The sequence below is a fragment of the Leptonychotes weddellii genome, chromosome 3, assembly GCF_054177405.1.
Source record: "Leptonychotes weddellii isolate Sample4059 chromosome 3, ASM5417740v2, whole genome shotgun sequence".
NCBI classification, from domain to species: domain Eukaryota; kingdom Metazoa; phylum Chordata; class Mammalia; order Carnivora; family Phocidae; genus Leptonychotes; species Leptonychotes weddellii.
The window spans coordinates 34,376,204-34,393,043 of record NC_138371.1 but is presented as its reverse complement, the minus strand read 5'-3'; the positions used below and the strand labels follow the sequence as shown (position 1 = coordinate 34,393,043).

At 40.8% G+C, this 16,840-nt stretch overlaps 2 protein-coding genes across 3 annotated transcripts; one reads left to right on the top strand and one right to left on the bottom strand.

Moving 5' to 3' along the window:
• Positions 1-2,034: 2,034 nt before the first annotated feature.
• Positions 2,035-14,024, bottom strand: HSPD1 (heat shock protein family D (Hsp60) member 1). 2 transcript variants are annotated; one of them, XM_031038229.2, is made up of 12 exons: positions 14,000-14,024; positions 12,692-12,867; positions 11,249-11,501; positions 9,345-9,427; positions 8,683-8,778; positions 8,195-8,288; positions 7,764-7,932; positions 4,809-4,908; positions 4,016-4,261; positions 3,237-3,411; positions 2,762-2,940; positions 2,035-2,661 (listed from the first exon to the last, which is right to left on the bottom strand). In XM_031038229.2, the coding sequence occupies exons 2-12, from the start codon at positions 12,863-12,865 to the stop codon at positions 2,509-2,511; spliced, it is 1,722 nt and encodes a 573-aa protein (XP_030894089.1). In that variant the 5' UTR covers positions 12,866-12,867; positions 14,000-14,024; the 3' UTR covers positions 2,035-2,508. The 2 variants fall into 2 exon arrangements, with proteins under 2 accessions (XP_030894089.1, XP_006728211.1); XM_006728148.3 differs by lacking the exon at positions 14,000-14,024 and adding an exon at positions 13,782-13,937.
• Positions 14,025-14,307: 283 nt separating this feature from the next.
• Positions 14,308-16,783, top strand: HSPE1 (heat shock protein family E (Hsp10) member 1). The gene is made up of 4 exons (XM_006728151.3): positions 14,308-14,446; positions 15,055-15,219; positions 16,272-16,361; positions 16,609-16,783. Exons 1-4 carry the CDS (start codon positions 14,444-14,446, stop codon positions 16,657-16,659), a joined length of 309 nt encoding a protein of 102 aa, XP_006728214.1. The 5' UTR covers positions 14,308-14,443; the 3' UTR covers positions 16,660-16,783.
• Positions 16,784-16,840: the final 57 nt, after the last annotated feature.

Here is a 16,840-nt window from a genome sequence, read left to right as displayed (position 1 = left end):
AACTTTATATTGGCCAAGAATGTTTTCTAATTGTTCCTTTTTGTTATGGCTTCCTTGGTTTATGGCAACAAGATCTCATCTTTAAGTTATTATGATTTTTTAAGTTTTCCCTAGATCCCTTCGGTTTTTGCTATTCTTCATGTTTAGGCTTGTCTGATTGTTCTTGTTTGCCCATTGATATTTGAAAGTAAGGGACTAAAAAGCTTATTGGCATTAAGATAGGGCATACTGACTAGTGAGTTCCACTGTACAGTGATTAGGTGAGCCAGCCTTTTCATTGGAGGGACTCTCAAATGGCAGAATCTGGAAGTCTTTTGTTTTTCTACATGATTCTCTTGTCCTAGAGAAATATGGGGGTGGGGAGAAGGAGAGGGAGTAGAAATGCCTACCTGCTGGCATTCTGTAAGGTTAGTGACAGAGGGGAAATACAATTTCCCAATTAAATGATTTCTCTGGCTACAGCTTTCAAAGGGTTTTACAATTGCCTAGATCCTGGCTTAGGGGGTTCATTCCAGGCTGGCTCTTTAAGAGTGTAAGCTCTTCAAACCCAGGTTCAAATCTGAGGTCTACCACTTAATAGCTCCGAGACTTTGTATAAGCTATTTAACCTTTCACAGCCTGTTTACAGTGTGGTATAGGTTTAGTAAGGAGTCCCTAATCCAAGATTGTTGAGAGTTAATTCAAATATGTAGTTCAGTGTCTAGCACGGACACTCATTTTTTCCTCTGCTCATCTCTTTAGGCTGGTCATGCTCTAATAATCTTTTAAAGTCCAGGTGTTTTTCATCTCTTACCTTTTCTTATCACCTAGCTTGGCCTGGGTGGCTCAGTCAGTTGAGTGTCTGCCTTCGGCTCGGGTCATGATCCCGGGATCCTGGGATCGAGCCCCGCATCGGGCTCCCTGCTCAGCGGGAAGCCTGCTTCTCCCTCTCCCACTCCCCCTGCTTGTGTTCCCTCTCTCGCTGTCTCTGTCAAATAAAATCTTTAAAGAAATAAAAAATAAATCCTTTCTCGAAGGTTTCTTTTGATACTGGTTTGCCTTTTGCTACTTCTATAGCCCAAACTACATTCTAGGCACATTTTGTTCACTTAAAATGCCTTTTATTTAGCCCCCTTTAATCTCTTGTCATTCTGTTTCTAATCCAAGCAAAGCACAGATATTTCTAGGTGCAGATTTCAAGCGACTTTGGCTTTTGATCTGTGATGGACTTTATTTTTCCTTCTAGTTCTGTCCAAGCTTTGTACACAAGAGCATTTACCTCAGTGCCTAGCTTATACCAGTCTCAAGGAAGCAGCCCCAAGGCCAAACGGAGAAGCAGACTAGGTCTTTTGGCACAGGTGAAAGCAGTATGTAACAATTATGTTATTACACAAGATCTTGTGCCTTGTAAATCTTTGTCCCCAACATGCATACATCCAGGTACTGTCATAAAAATAAGCCACATTTCCCTTGTTTCCATTTCTAATAAAGACCAAGTGCATTGAGCCAGAATCTGCTTTGAATTCTTAATAAAGGTGAAGACACTGGGCTATCATGTAAGGATGCCCTTCCCCACTATTCATTATGCTTAAATGGCACACCTCTCTCCTTTCCACTGAAGTATACTCCTACAATACAAACCCTGCCCTTCTCATCTAACAGGAATCCATTTTTTTCTTGTAATCTCTACACGCAATGTGGGGCTCAAACTCACAAACCCAAGATCGAGAGAGCTCCATGCTCTTCCAAATGAGCCAGCCAGGCACCCCAGGAATCCATTTAGTATGCCGAGGCTTTAGAGCATCTCTGTACCTCCACAAGAAATGACAGATTGCCCCCTTTATGACGAGACCTCAACACATAAAATACTGTCTCCACAGGAATGAGTTGTCACCTTTAAAACCTTCCATTACCTTTGTAGTAATGTAATTGTCTTTAGCAAAGAGAAACAGGAGAGTACTACAGGTGGAATAATGTTTTACACACTTGTGCCAAACCCTACCCCTCATCTATTGGCTTTCATTTCTCTTCTACATCATGGAAAGGCTAACACAATTAATTTTAAACAAATTTTTATTACACAAAGGTGTCACATAATTGGATTATTTCTCTACTTTGTACACAATTATTCTTACTCTCCACAGAAAGGCTGCTTAACTTTTCATCTGGTGATGGCAAACACTAAAATCCTGACTTTAACAGAATAGTAGTAAAGATGCCTCAATGATTTAAGTTGAAAGCAGTACATTGGTACATGGCTCTTGCACTCAGTTATCGGGAATGTACAAATGTCTTTTTATTCAAAAATACAAAATAAATTATCTGTAGGCATGGACAATGACAACAGTAACCCATTATATGTTGTCAACTGAAACCAGTAACTGATGGTTATAGTGATTTTCTTAAACATCAGCCAGCCTTTTCTTCGGTCATTTCCTTCAACTGACTTCTCTGAAGTTATGGTTGAGGAGCACACCCTTGAGCTTCCTCTCACAGTTCATTAATAATGGTAAAGCACTATTCTAGGAATCAGAACATGCCGCCTCCCATGCCACCTCCCATACCACCCATTCCACCCATTGCTGGGTCCTTCTCTTCTTTAGGAATTTCGGTGACTACAACTTCTGCTGTAGTTAACAGAGAGGCCACTCCAGCAGCATCCAATAAAGCAGTTCTTACAACCTGAGAAAAAAGTTTGATAAAATATTACCTTTTTTCTTAGTGAAAAAATGAACAAGACTTAAAGAGTTCTTGAATTTTTAGAAAATGGTCAACTTTTTACCTTAGTTGGATCAATGATTCCTTTTTCCACCATATTCACAAAATCTCCCAGCATAGCGTCATAACCAACTTCTGAGGAACTCTGCATAATTTTCTCAACTATCAATGATCCTTCAACACCTGCATTCTTAGCAATGGTCATTGCAGGAATTTTGAGTGTTCTCTTAATAATTTCTATACCTAAACATAACAAATTTTAGCAAATTTAGTTTCATTCTTTTGTAAAAATTACAATACAATTCTATTTGTGAGACTATTGATACAGGAAAACCCCAACTGGGAAATTCCACAGGTCAAATCATTCCCCCTGAAAGACGTGATTACATCTTTCATCTATTCTCTGATTATCAGTGCTATTCTATCTTTGTTATTCTGGAAATTGCTTTGTGATGTATTGTTCTATTTGATGGGCAGCAACAATATTCTAACAGACTAAAATGAGGCTGCAAATCAACTCATTTGTCAGGCAATTTTACCAATTTTTTGATCTTCATTAGCTGGAGTTATTGAGTCCAGGGCTGGAATGCAGCGGAGCAGGGCACAGCCCCCTCCCAGAACAATGCCTTCTTCAACAGCAGCGCGCGTAGCATTGAGGGCGTCTGTAACTCGGTCTTTCTTTTCATTCACTTCAACATCACTTGTCCCACCAACCTAAAGATTAAAAGAATTCCAGTTAGTATGGGCTTCTCCCATTCAAGATGCTGACTGGCAAGAGTCACTAAAAAGCACTGGGTTTACTTTTAAAAAAAAAAAAAAAGAAAAGGTTGCCTATTTGTTAAAAGTGACTGCATGATTAAACAGCTAATAGGAGGTGCCTGGGTGGCTCAGTTGGTTAAGTGACTGCCTTTGGCTCGGGTCATGATCCTGGAGTCCCAGGATTGAGTCCCGCATCGGGCTTCCTGCTCAGCGGGAAGTCTGCTTCTCCCTCTGGCCCTCCCCCCTCTCATACACTTTCTCTCAAATAAATAAATAAAATCTTAAAAAAAAAAAACAAAACAGCTAATAGGGTGAGTGCAGGGTCCCACATCAGTCCAATACCAAAGTGCTTATTAAGAAAACACTTTTTCCACAGGAACACTCCTAAGTTCAATTCTGGTTTTAAGTATTCAGCAAAGAAATTTTTATATAATATATATATAAATATATCCATTTCCCAAAACATTTTGGTTACACAGCACTGTTAGGGAATACCACAGAAACAAAATCATTCTTGGGATCAGAACCCAAGAAGCTCATTCACAACAATGAATTTTACCTTCAACACAGCTACTCCATCTGAGAGTTTTGCCAGACGTTCATTCAGCTTTTCCTTTTCATATTCACTAGTTGTGATATCTAACTGCTCAATGATTTCTTGAATACGTTTTTCAATTTGAGCCTTGTCACCTTTTCCTTTTAAGAGCATCGCATCATCTTTGGTCACAATGACCTCTCCAACTTTTCCTAAGTCGTGAGGCTGAACATCTTCGAGATTTAGCGTCAATCCTTCTTCCCCAAACACCTACACAAAAACATTTAAGAATGAACCAGTTGCAAGTTTTTCATTATACCAAGTTTATCAATAATATATCATGCGGGTATTTTGATGAGAGAAACATCTTGTAATATTGTATTTCTTTGAAATGTGAGATTTCAAGACAACTGCTAGTCCAGATAAGACTCGATCAAGTTTTCCACTACATTTTCCACTTCACTTAATCCTCAATATTAATTAGCTTTATTTGAGAAAAGTATAAACTCAACTTTGGTGGACCCGGGACTAGGCCTTATACTTAAACTCTTAAGTTCTAGGTCTTTTCTACTGTATTCTTGAAAACAGATTGGTCAAATAACCCTATTCTGGGGCTAGACTCATAGTAAGTTAGAGAAGGGACCTTAGCACTATTTAATCGAAGCTTCACCTCGCAGACACCTAACAGAAACACAGAGTAAGTAAATAGTTGAGATAGTAATATCTGACATATCTGTGACAATAAAATCTACCTATAAATTTTAGGCCCGGAAGTATAAAAGACTGAGTAAACCAACATCACATATATTTTACTTACTGCACCACCAGTAGCAATAGCCATGTCTTTAAGCTGGTTCTTTCTATTGTCACCAAAACCTGGAGCTTTGACTGCCACAACCTGAAGACCAACTTTTAGCCTGTTAAGAACAGTTATTAGTAAGAATGAGATTTAAATCTAATAAAAATGCTTGTCTAGTTCTTAAGTACTAAGATTACTTAGAAAACCACTTTTTTTTTTTTTTAAGATTTTATTTATTTTTTTGAGAATAAGAGAGAGCATGAAGGGGGAGGCAAAGAGGGAGAGGGAGAAGCAGGCTCCTGGCTGAGCAGGGAGCCCAATGTGGGGCTAAATCCCAGGACCCAGGGACTATGATGTGAGCCAAAGGGAGACATATAAGGGACTGAGCCACCCAGGCACCCCTGGAAACCTCACTTTTTACAATTTTTTGCTTCCTAACAACTTTTGGTCAGACAAGATGAGCAACTTCCCATTCATCCATATTTGCCAATATCCAATTACCTTCTTCACTAACTGTTGACCTTACTTTCCAGTTAAACTGAACCCAGGAACATAAATGTTAATGTAAGCAAAAAACTTTTAAGTTAAATACAGTGATAACCATTTTATAGATTGTGAAAATCAGAACAATTACTAATTATTAAATGTGGGGGATCTAATAAGCATTTATCCCTATGGGTTCTATTTAGTATTAGATCAAGTTATTACTGAAGTTTGAGCAAGTAGTGTTCTTAATTCAGTTCCTTTATAAATGTAAGAAGCTGATAATAACATTAAGGTCACATGCAATTTTATCAGGTAATGAATACCTAGAATATACAAAGACATGTCCACTCAAGACTAGATTGTGAAAGAGAAGGAGGGGGCACCTGGGTGGCTCAGTCAGTTAAGCATTTGCCTTTGGCTCAGGTCATGATCCCAGGATCCTGAGATCAAGCCTCGCATCGGGCTCCCTGCTCAGCGGGGAACCGGCTTCTCCCTCTCCTCCCTTCTCGTTCTCTCTAATAAAATCTTAAATAAAAAAAAAAAAGAAAGAGAAGGAGTATTTATTTTTTTAACGATTTTAGTTATTTATTTGACAGAGAGACAGTGAGAGAGGGAACACAAGCAGGGGGAGTGGGAGAGGGAGAAGCAGGCTTCCCACAGAGCAGGGAGCTCAATGTGGCGCTTAATCCCAGGACCCCAGGATCATGACCTGAGCTGAAGGCAGATGCTTAACAACTGAGCCACACAGGCGCCCCAAGGAGTATTTAAAATTCAAGACAAAGTTGGTCTATTTTATTAAAAGCCAAATAAAAATCAGAGGGATAAACTCTGATAGTATGCCAAATAAATCAGCCATCCAATATTACAGATACCAGTAAAATGGCTCAATGAAACTCTATTGGTCTGTAGGTCTACGTTTGTTTTTTATTTTGGCTTCAAATCCCACAATCTCATAAGGTTTTTCATAACCCAAAAAGCAAATCCAAGCTAACAAACATTCCAGGATGAAATGAAATTGGAAAGTATTTTTTTTTTTAATAAATATTTTATTTATTTATTTGAAAGAGAGAACACAACCGGGGCGCCTGGGTGGCTCAGTCGTTGGGCGTCTGCCTTCGGCTCAGGTCATGGTCCCAGGGTCCTGGGATCGAGCCCCGCATCGGGCTCCCTGCTCCGCGGGAAGCCTGCTTCTCCCTCTCCCACTCCCCCTGCTTGTGTTCCCTCTCTCTCTCGCTGTGCCTCTCTGTCAAATAAATGGAGTCTTTAAAAAAAAAAAAAAAAGAGAGAGAGAACACAACCAAGGGAAGTGACAGCAGGAGAGGGAGAAGCAGACTCCCCGCTGAGCAGGGAGCCCAACATGGGGCTTGATCCCAGGACCCCGGGATCATGACCTGAATTAAAGGCAGACGCTTAACCATCTGAGTCACCTCAATTCTAAGAGTAGGAAGAATATGTACTTTAATAATGCCCTAATATTCTTTTTAAGCCTTTTTTAAAATTTAAGTGATCTCCACACCCCATTGGGACTCGAACTCAACCTGAGATCAAGAGTCACATGCTCTTCTGACTGAGCCAACTAGGCACCCCAATAATGCCCTAGAATTCTGTTTATAACATTAACTACCTGTCTTAAAGTCAAAAGTAATACATTATAGATTAAGAAAGTGAATAGACCTCAATTTATCTTAGACTGTCAATTTCTCTATTTCAGATCATTAATTAAAAAAATTTTTTAATAGATTATATAACATAATGACAAATAAACTTTTTTTTTTGAGAGAGAGAATGAGAGACAGAGAGCACAAGAGGGAAGAGGGCAGAGGGAGAAGCAGACCCCCTGCTGAGCAGGGAGCCCGATGCGGGACTCGATCCCAGGACTCCAGGATCATGACCTGAGCCGAAAGCAGTCGCTTAACCAACTGAGCCACCCAGGCGCCCATGACAAATAAACTTTGATCTAGAATTGAAAAAACAGGTGCCTGGGTGGCTCAGTCAGTTAAGCATCTGCCTTCAGCTCAGCAGGGAGCCTGCTTCTTCCTCTGCCTGCTTTTCCCCCCTGCTTGCGTGCGCTCTCTGACAAATAAATAAAATCGTAAAATAAGATAAAAATAAAAAATAAAATAGAAAAAATATTTTAACTTACTTCTTCCCATGCAAAATTAATCTTGAGAATATTTCTCCAGAAAAAAAAGTCATTTCTTCAAAACAACTGTAAACGTTTATAATAAAAAATAGACACCACATACAAAAATAGGCTATCTTATGAAAAAGTCACACAAAATATTAAGGGCTTTCAAATAGAACCCATTCAAAAAGAACGAACCATTGTAACTGGACCAAGAGTTTATGAAGCACACCTATATTACACACAACGCTAGATACTAACACAAGTGGTTCGATGTGGGGGTACATAATGGAGATTTCAAACATCAAAATAAAAAACTGCTTTTCATTTGGAAATGTAAACCAAATACCATGGCTTATTACCTATTCAAAACGAGTGTACTCAGAGCTTCTCCATCAACATCTTCAGCAATTATGACCAAGGGCTTACGGTGAGCATTGGCAATTTCAAGAGCGGGTACAATGGACTGGACACTAGAAATTTTCTTTTCACTCAAAAGAACATAGGCATCTTGGAATTCACATTTCTGACCTGCAAAAACAAGGAACATTTCAAAACTTAAAAAACTAACAATATTCTGAAAACAGCTGTAATTTATTTAAATGAAAAAGCTATAAACCATAGTTTGAGTACATTTCAAGTGACTAATGAGTTCATGTTTTCCCTTTCATTTCTCATTTACATAACTTTTGGAATATATAATTTTTTTCTCTTAGAGATATGACCTGATAAATGCTTACAGTCTGACACATGGCAAGCTGTATTTTTTTTTTAAATTTCATTGACTTCTTACCTTTTGATGTATTAATAAAGTATGGAGAAATATAACCTCGATCAAACTTCATGCCTTCAATAATTTCTAATTCATCATTTAGTGTTTTTCCATCCTATAAAAAAATTAGTTACATGAATTTCATTAAAGAAACACAAAAAATTATAATGATAGACCAGATTAAGAGACCCCACTGATCACGAGGGATCCAAGCCCCTAAGTATGCAAATGCTCTAGGGCATCCAACTCCCAATTCTGCAAAAATTTCCAAAATGCATATTTGAATTTTTACATCTAGAAGACAGTATCATTTAAGTTAGAACGCGTTCATTCCTGACAGCAAAGGCTAAAAATTCACACAAAACGCTGTTAATTACTCTAGTGTACATATATGCTAACGTTATGCATAAAGGAATCAAATATATGAAACATACAGTTTAAATTTTTGTATTTAAAAACTGTTTTGATCATCAGACAACTCAATCCAAGCTATTATTAAAAACACTTGCCTTTACTGTGATGACACCCTTTCTTCCAACCTTTTTCATTGCATCGGAAATGATGCTGCCAATTTCTTTGTCTCCATTTGCAGAAATCGTAGCAACCTACAACAATCAAGTCACTCTTCCAAGTTAAAAAGATAAGGCCTGCATCCCCAATCAGCTCCCCTCCGTTTCCTAGTAACTTCCAAAGTGATACACGGGGGCAGGGGGTGGGGTGGGGGTGTGGGAGGAGGAATATGAACAAGGATGATATGGTCTAATAGTTCTAAGCAAGTGTTGGTTCTGTTTTCAGTTATTTTTAAATTCATCATTTGGCTACATTGTTATTAAAAGATATGAAATAAACACAACTATTCTTTTTTTTAAAAAGGGAGGCTTCACCACCTGGAAAAAGTGGCAATATTCTAACATAACAAAAAATTATGCACCTTTTGACAAATGGCTGAAGAACATTTTGTATAACAAATGAGTTTTACTCACAGCCACGTAGAACTAAAGTGACAGCCCACTAAGACTCTAGTTATGGTCACTGCATTATTTTCAAACGTTTTGTAGCAGTAAGAAGAAATGTGTTCAATGTTAGTGACTGGTTGGTATCATTATTCTGACACTGGTTATGTGATTATGAAATAAAATCACGTTTATCATAAAATATGAAAAATCCTTACCTGAGCAATTTCTTCAGGGGTTGTCACAGGTTTAGACTGCTTCTTAAGTTCAGCAATTACAGCATCAACAGCTAACATCACACCTGATTAAGAATAAATGCCATTACAATGCTTATTCTCTCATGGTTCCTCGTCAAGTAAAAATTTCAATTCATGTTAAATGTTTTAATGTGTTAATAAGCCTATACAATGCTTCTGTGCCAGCACTTTTCTTAATCTCATGGAGTTGAATGGCATGCACTGAAACAGGAACTTTAAAAAATGAAGACTCACAGAACAAAATTATTTTGAAAACTGGACTAAGGGAAAAAAACTGTATAATTTCAAGAATCTCACCATTCAACTCATTCTGTATAAACTATTCCCAATCCAATCATGTTGCATGTTTCCAACAGGGTCACCCAATACTTCCCTCAATTGAATGACACAATTATGCCCCTACAGGTTTTAATTATCTGAAATTTCCTCATTTAATATGTAATTATAAGCAAAATATTTGTTCTAACAGTCAACAGCATCACAACATGGATTTAGGATCACCCAATTTTGTTCAGTCGGGATAGTGCTGGCTCTTCCCTTATTTTGAGAAATGTAACTTCAAGAAAAAAATCCAAAAAAAGGCATGTAGTAACAATCATTTCTTTGGAGAAGTAATCTTAATAACCTCAATTAATACTTGTCCATGATTTACACTCAGACTGCTTTTTTTTTTTTTCCCCGAGAGAAGGAAGAGAGCGGGGGGAGGGGCAGGCAGAGAGGGAGAGAGAATCTCAAGCAGGCTCCATGCCCAGCACAGAGCCTGATGTGGGGCTTACCCTGAGATCATGACTTGAGCAGAAATCAAGAGTCGGACGCTTAACCGACTGAGCCACCCAGGTGCCCCTCAAACTGCTTTTTAAATGTAACATTCATTTGGACCTCAAACATGGAAATAGATGGAATGCTGATACATCAGTGTGCTGGGATGCCAATTCTGACAAAACCTGTTAATAGCATCCCCCTTTACTCTCAAGTCTCCTAATATAAACAATAATATACCGTAGAGATAAGTAACAATTACATTTTCAAGATAGAAAAACCAAGTTTGACTACATAGCTAAAAAAAAAAAAAAATGGCAGTGACAGGACTTCAGTCTATATCATCACTATGGAGCTCATGCTGAGGTGCAGATCTTTAAATTGTGGCCTAGTTCCCCAAAGCAAGCAATAATAAACAAAATGAAGACCACTAATGTACTATGTGCTCTTAAGAGGGAAAAACAAACAAAACCCCCTGCTTTTCTATATATATTTAAAAAATTTGATTATCCTGGGGCACCTGGGTGGCTCAGTTGGTTAAGCGACTGCCTTCGGCTCAGGTCATGATCCGGGAGTCCCTGGATCGAGTCCCGCATCGGGCTCCCTGCTCAGCAGGGAGTCTGCTTCTCCCTCTGACCCTCCCCCTCTCATGTACTCGCTCTCTCTCATTCTCTCTCTCTCAAATACATAAATAAAAATCTTTAAAAAAAAAAATTTTTGATTATCCTGAGTGACTTCGTTTAGCCCTACTTTGTAATATATCAAAACTGTATAATCTCTCCATGTGCTAATCCCCAAAAGTTTACTATTTTCAAGGTACACAGTACATGCTGTATCTTTCAATAAACTTCCCTCACATGCTGGGCGGGAAGAGGGGTTGGGGGCTCAAGACACGGAGGAGAGAAGGAAAAGGAATGTCTTAGTTGTATTTCCCTCCTTAACACCTAGCATAGGACACACTACATAAGCCAGGCATCCAATCACTTTCTGCTGAAGGAAAACTCAGGTTTTTTTTGTTTTTTGTTTTTTTGAGTGAGAGGAGAAACCAGAATCAACTTTTTAAGACACTTCAAAACACTGTGGTGACAATGAAGAGACTTTCCTACCTCTTCTGATTTCCACAGGATTAGCACCTTTGCTAATCTTCTCGAAGCCCTCCTTGGCAATAGAGCGTGCCAAGACAGTAGCAGTCGTGGTGCCATCCCCAGCCTCTTCATTTGTGTTATTGGCGACATCTTGAACAAGTTTAGCGCCAATATTTTTATATTTATCTTTTAAGTCAATTGACTTTGCTACCGTCACACCATCTTTTGTTACTTTGGGACTTCCCCAACTCTGTTCAATAATCACTGTTCTTCCCTATAATTAGAGGAAAAAAAAAATGTGACAGAACATAAGTGCTATTTAGCTTAAAATACAATGAGCAGTTTTGAATAATAGGATAATTACTTGAAAGTCCCAACACAAATTGTCAACTTTTATTAGATCTGCAGCATGAATCTCAAAGGCAAATTCATCAGTGTTCTTAGCTTATAGACAAAATGACCTCTTCTGCCAAGTGCTTAACTTTGCAAGAGATTTTATGATAGATAAAAATCCTAGAGACTGCAAGATGTCAACTCATTAAAAAAACAAAACCAAAAAAACCCCCCAAAGCCCCCCCCAAAATAAACCCAAACAATCTGGTAGATCATAATAAAATTCCAGAATATTCTTCACGTAATTTATAGTTTTGTCCGGTGCCTGCTACCTTTGAAAGTAATGTGAAAACTTACTTTTAAACTGGCTTTAAAATTTAGCTACTAAAATACCAACAGCAAGGCAAGTACAAGTCACTCTTCCAGGGAGGGCTGCTTCAATGTTAAATCTCAATCATGGTGCAAATAGTACTGGCAGCTTCTGGATTTGAACCAAAGCTGCTACTTGTGAGGCATGCCATATGTTATACAGTATATATCAATACTTTGACACTGGAACTGTCAGCCTGAAATCAAGCATCACTCCACTGCGCATCACCTTCAAAGGCCTTCTCAAATTATGTTACCCCTCACTCACCACCTCTTCACCTTAAATGAGACTTAAAATTCTAAATGTGCTTTGGAACAGAATGGACAACATAAAAACACTAAGTAAAACTAGCACCTACAAGCACATGCTTTAAGTACTACATACTAAATTACATACTTCCATCAATGGTACGAACTACTGGGAAAAAATCTAAAATTTAGGCAAGCAAGAGTAAGTCTACCTTCCATTAATTCTACCTTCCGTTTGCGAATCCACTTTGATCTGTGAGTTACCACTCTGTTACATCATACATTATAGGAAAGAAAGTTCCGCAAATTTTAAAAAAACAATTTAAGTTTTAAGACCACTGTATCTAAGTAAAAGAAAAAAAAGATTAAGCAGTAACTGGGAACTCTTATGGGTATATTGAGGTTTCTCAACAATGGATACTATTCAGTAGCTCCGTGTGACTATATGGTATCATTAAAATATTATTCCTTAACTCACAATACTATAAATTACAACAAAATAAAAACAGATACCTTTGGCCCCATAGTAACGGCTACAGCATCGGCTAAAAGGTCTACACCTTGAAGCATTAAGGCTCGGGCATCCGCACCAAATTTTACGTCTTTGGCATAGGCCCGAGTGAGATGAGGAGCCAGTGCTCTGGACACTGGCCTAATTTGGCGAAGGACTGCGGGTAATCGAAGCATTTCTGTGGAGACGGGGGGGGGAAATCAAATTAGCAGTACATCAATACTAGCAGTACCCCTGTGTATTACAGCAAACATGACATCTATACACCACAATAGAACAAGAAATGTTAGATGTAAGTTGGATTGACCTCTGCCAGTCACTACACCCAGGCCACGGAAACACGGGTTCAGAACACCAGCTACCTGCGTTAAGTCCCCACGTGAGGCCGTCCCCGCGCCTAACCGAGAGCAATAGCACAAAGCACACACCATCTGCTTCCCCAAGGCCACCTACCCCAGCCGCTAAAAACGAGTTAATCTTTCACCGCTAAAATACCCTTAAGAGCAAATCCATTCCAAATGTCCTGAAAAACCAAGTCTGCAGGAAAGGAGTGGTCTATAAACTAGAGCGACCAAGGGAGAAAAAACATTTCTGACGATGCAAAAATCCGCTTAGCAAGATGTGTCTTCATGTATCCACTCGGGGCTACCGTATCAGAGCAGCCCGCAAGGCCGCGAGGCTGGGGGCTCTGGCCCGCCCCACGTGTCTTTCCATTAGGACGCCCTCAGCAAGGTCAAGGGTGGAGAGCTGTCCAGGGAGCCAAAGACGGCTGCGACCACCCTGCCCGGCACTCTGCAGTCGACCAAGACAGGGCTGCAACGGAAAGCCCACGTGAATACACTCCCCCGATTCCACACGAACTCCCGGGCAAACCCTCCCTCCTGCGCCCTGCCCAGGCGAGCAATCCACGGCGCACGTGATGGGCACCGACATGGACCCGTGAGGCCTGGCCCGTTGGCCCAGGCCTGCGGCGCCGTAGAAAACCCTGGCTCTCGCCTCCCGGCCCAACGAGGCAAGACCGCAGGGAGTGGGGAAAGGGCCGGCTCAGGGATCCCGGGCGCCTGGAGGTGGCGGCGCGGGGCGGCCGTGTACCTGTGGGGCAGCGGCAGAGCGTACAGACCGTGAAGCAGGCCGTCGGAGGCGAGTGAGGGACAGAGTGCACAGCGCACACGGCAAAGAGCCCGTGTCCCCTCCCTCCGCCGCTTTCCCCCCGCCCCGCGCCACCGCGTGCGCGGGCGGCTCCCACCCCTTCCCGTCCGCCGGGGCCCGGCAATCGGCACGCTCCATGCGCCAGCTCCGCCCCTCCCTACCCGAGCAGTGCCAGGCCAGCGGGCTCAGCCCCCTCCGGGCCGGCTTAGGCTAGTTCCCGGGTTGCACTCGGTTCCAGAACTTTCCGGGAAGCGCCGCGCTCTCTGTGGGTCAAGGTTCAAAACGCGTCATTTCCGGGAGAGGGGTGAAGAGCTAGGACTTTCACCTCGGCGGGCGGCCTAGAAAAGCCTAGAAAGAACTCCTCTTTTCTTCCGCCTCCGCGTACTCGCGTCAGTAGCCGACGCACAGACCTCGGGACGAATCGCGGCGCGCGCTAGTGCGGCCACCCACTTTTGCGGGGAGGAGCGGGGGGGGGGGCGGGAGCGAGCGCGCCTGCGCGCTGGGCGGTCTTTTCCCACGTTCACGTGGCCCGAGGGTCGTACTGCGGGTCTCCTTGCAAGAGGCGGCAGCTCCAGAGCAGAGTACCAACTGCGGCGGTCGGCGTCATGGTGAGTCCCGCATGGGCTGGAGGCCGGAGAGCCCGGCTCTGCTTGAAGCCCATGGGCAGCCGGGCGCTTCTCTTTGGGCCTACCTGAAGGGTAGGGGTCATTGAGTGACCCGCGCTTGCAACAATCCTGGAGAGGCTGGGGCCCACGGACCCTTTTCTCCGCCAAGGGCTCTGCACGCGTGTGGCCCGCACGCCTGTGGACCTGGGGGCTGGAACCCCGACGCACGCGCCGCGGCGAACCCGAGTCTCCTGTGAGGCTTTTGTGGGTGTGTAATATCTTGAAAAGCGTGGCTCCAGGCGCAGGGGTTCACTGTTTTTGCTGAAAATTTCCAGAGAAATTTGAGGAAGGAAAATATTTGACCTTGAAATAAACTAAGGTTGCCCTTAATGCTCATCTGATTGCTGACCAGAGGAGCCAACAACGACCCCTAATATATGCGGAATGGGAAATTAAACTCAGAATGTAGAGAACATTCAAGTAGTTTTCTTTAATGAATAATCTTGAGTTTTGGCGTTGATTTTGAAAGCCACACGTGCTTTTTGATGTGTAACGCTTATAAGGCAATCACATAACTTTTTGTTTCAAATTTAACATTTCTGTTTTTACAGGCAGGGCAGGCGTTTAGAAAGTTTCTTCCCCTCTTTGACCGAGTTTTAGTTGAAAGGAGCGCAGCTGAAACTGTAACCAAAGGAGGTATTATGCTTCCAGAAAAATCTCAAGGAAAAGTGTTGCAAGCAACAGTAGTAGCTGTTGGATCGGGCTCTAAAGGAAAGGTAAATGGGGCTTAGGTGGAACTATTTTAATGTGAAGTGGAGGCGGAAAAAATCGTTGGTGATTATTAAAAGTTAAATAGCTTTGTGTTATCTTCAGGATCATTTCCTAATTCAGTCACGTCTAATCTGCCTCTTCAACGAAAATGACTGTAGAATGAAGTTGCTTATTTTGTGTGATGGAGAGTTCCAGAGTATTAAAATCAGTAACCATTTGGTAGTCTAGTATGACCAGCGTTTTCTTCAAATTCTAATTTTTTGAAAAAACAAATAATGCTTACGGGTGATCCATGGGTGCTTTTACGAGTTGAGGGGAAATTTAAACTCTAGATTTAACCTCTAGCACTAATTGCCCTACTCTTTTAACCATTTTTGGCCTTAGTTGGAATACTACTGAAAGGAATAGGTTGGACCTAGCCTTAGAGGCATTCTCCAACTGATTAGACCTCAGATTTGAAAGTCAGCCAGAATACATAATAAATGCCTTTGGAGTCAAATACATTAATTGCATTGTTCCAGTTGCCTGTAAGAAAGAAAGTTCTAGCAAGGAGCTATCCTGGAGTCAGAATAGGAAGGCTTTGGGGAGGGGGCATTATGCTGCAGTCTCTCTCCTTAAATCTGCACTTTGATTGAAAGGAAATTGAATCATGAAAGAAGTATATGTTCCAAATTCTGTAAATACCTGTTGAATTTTTGTGTATTAGAAGAAATTAAACTTGACTACTATAATCTGGTTTTTAAAACTGATTTCACGTAGTCTGGAAGTTATGTTAATATTTAACAATGAAAAAGTTAGCTTAAGTTAGCTTCACCATTATAACTGAACTTTACTCTGAAATTAGGTTTTAGTTGAAGCCTCCATGTATGCATTGTTTCAGAGTAATTCTACAGTGATATTTTTGAGCGAAGAACTGTGATTATAGTGTAAATCATATCACTTGGTCACCAAATCCTTTTTTAACAGTTGATTTGAATGAGCATATTTAATTAATAAAAGGTGTAAATATTTGGTGAACTAGGTGTTTTGCTGATAAATATCCTTTTTTTTTTTTAAGGGTGGAGAGATTCAACCGGTTAGTGTGAAAGTTGGAGATAAAGTTCTTCTCCCAGAATATGGAGGCACCAAAGTAGTTCTAGATGACAAGGTTTGTAAACTTATTATTTCTTAAAAGTTAAAATATTTGTGGGACTCAGTTAAGCGGCTGCCTTCAGCTCAGATGGTGATCCCAGGGTACTGGAATTGAGTCCCACATTGGGCTCCCTGCTCAGTGGGGAGCCTGCTTCTCTGCCACTCCCCTGCTCGTGTTCTCTTTCTCTGTCAAATAAATAAAATCTTTAAAAAGTTAAATATTTATTACTAGTTTTCTTAACTAATGGCTTCTCTATTTGCAGGATTATTTCTTATTTAGAGATGGTGACATTCTTGGAAAGTATGTGGACTGAAATCATTATTAAAATGGCATGAAGTGAAGCTGCCCATTCCAGTGAAGTTGTGAAATCTTTCATCATGTAAATAATTTTCATGTCTCTCTTTTATAATAAACTAATGGTATCCAAACTAATGATATCCAGTGTCTCCAAAATTTAGTTTTAGTGTACTGATAAAAACATCAGCAAATAAAAA

Coding starts and splice junctions, on each gene's coding strand:
- HSPD1 (XM_031038229.2), bottom strand. CDS start 12,865: ATGCTTCGATTACCCGCAGTCCTTCGCCAAATTAGGCCAGTGTCCAGA. Junction 9,428..11,248: donor TCCTGTGGAAATCAGAAGAG/GTAGGAAAGTCT, acceptor ATTCTTAATCAG/GTGTGATGTTAGCTGTTGAT. Junction 8,289..8,682: donor AGGGTGTCATCACAGTAAAG/GCAAGTGTTTTT, acceptor ATTTTTTTATAG/GATGGAAAAACACTAAATGA.
- HSPE1 (XM_006728151.3), top strand. Junction 15,220..16,271: donor GATCGGGCTCTAAAGGAAAG/GTAAATGGGGCT, acceptor TTTTTTTTTAAG/GGTGGAGAGATTCAACCGGT. Junction 16,362..16,608: donor AAGTAGTTCTAGATGACAAG/GTTTGTAAACTT, acceptor CTCTATTTGCAG/GATTATTTCTTATTTAGAGA.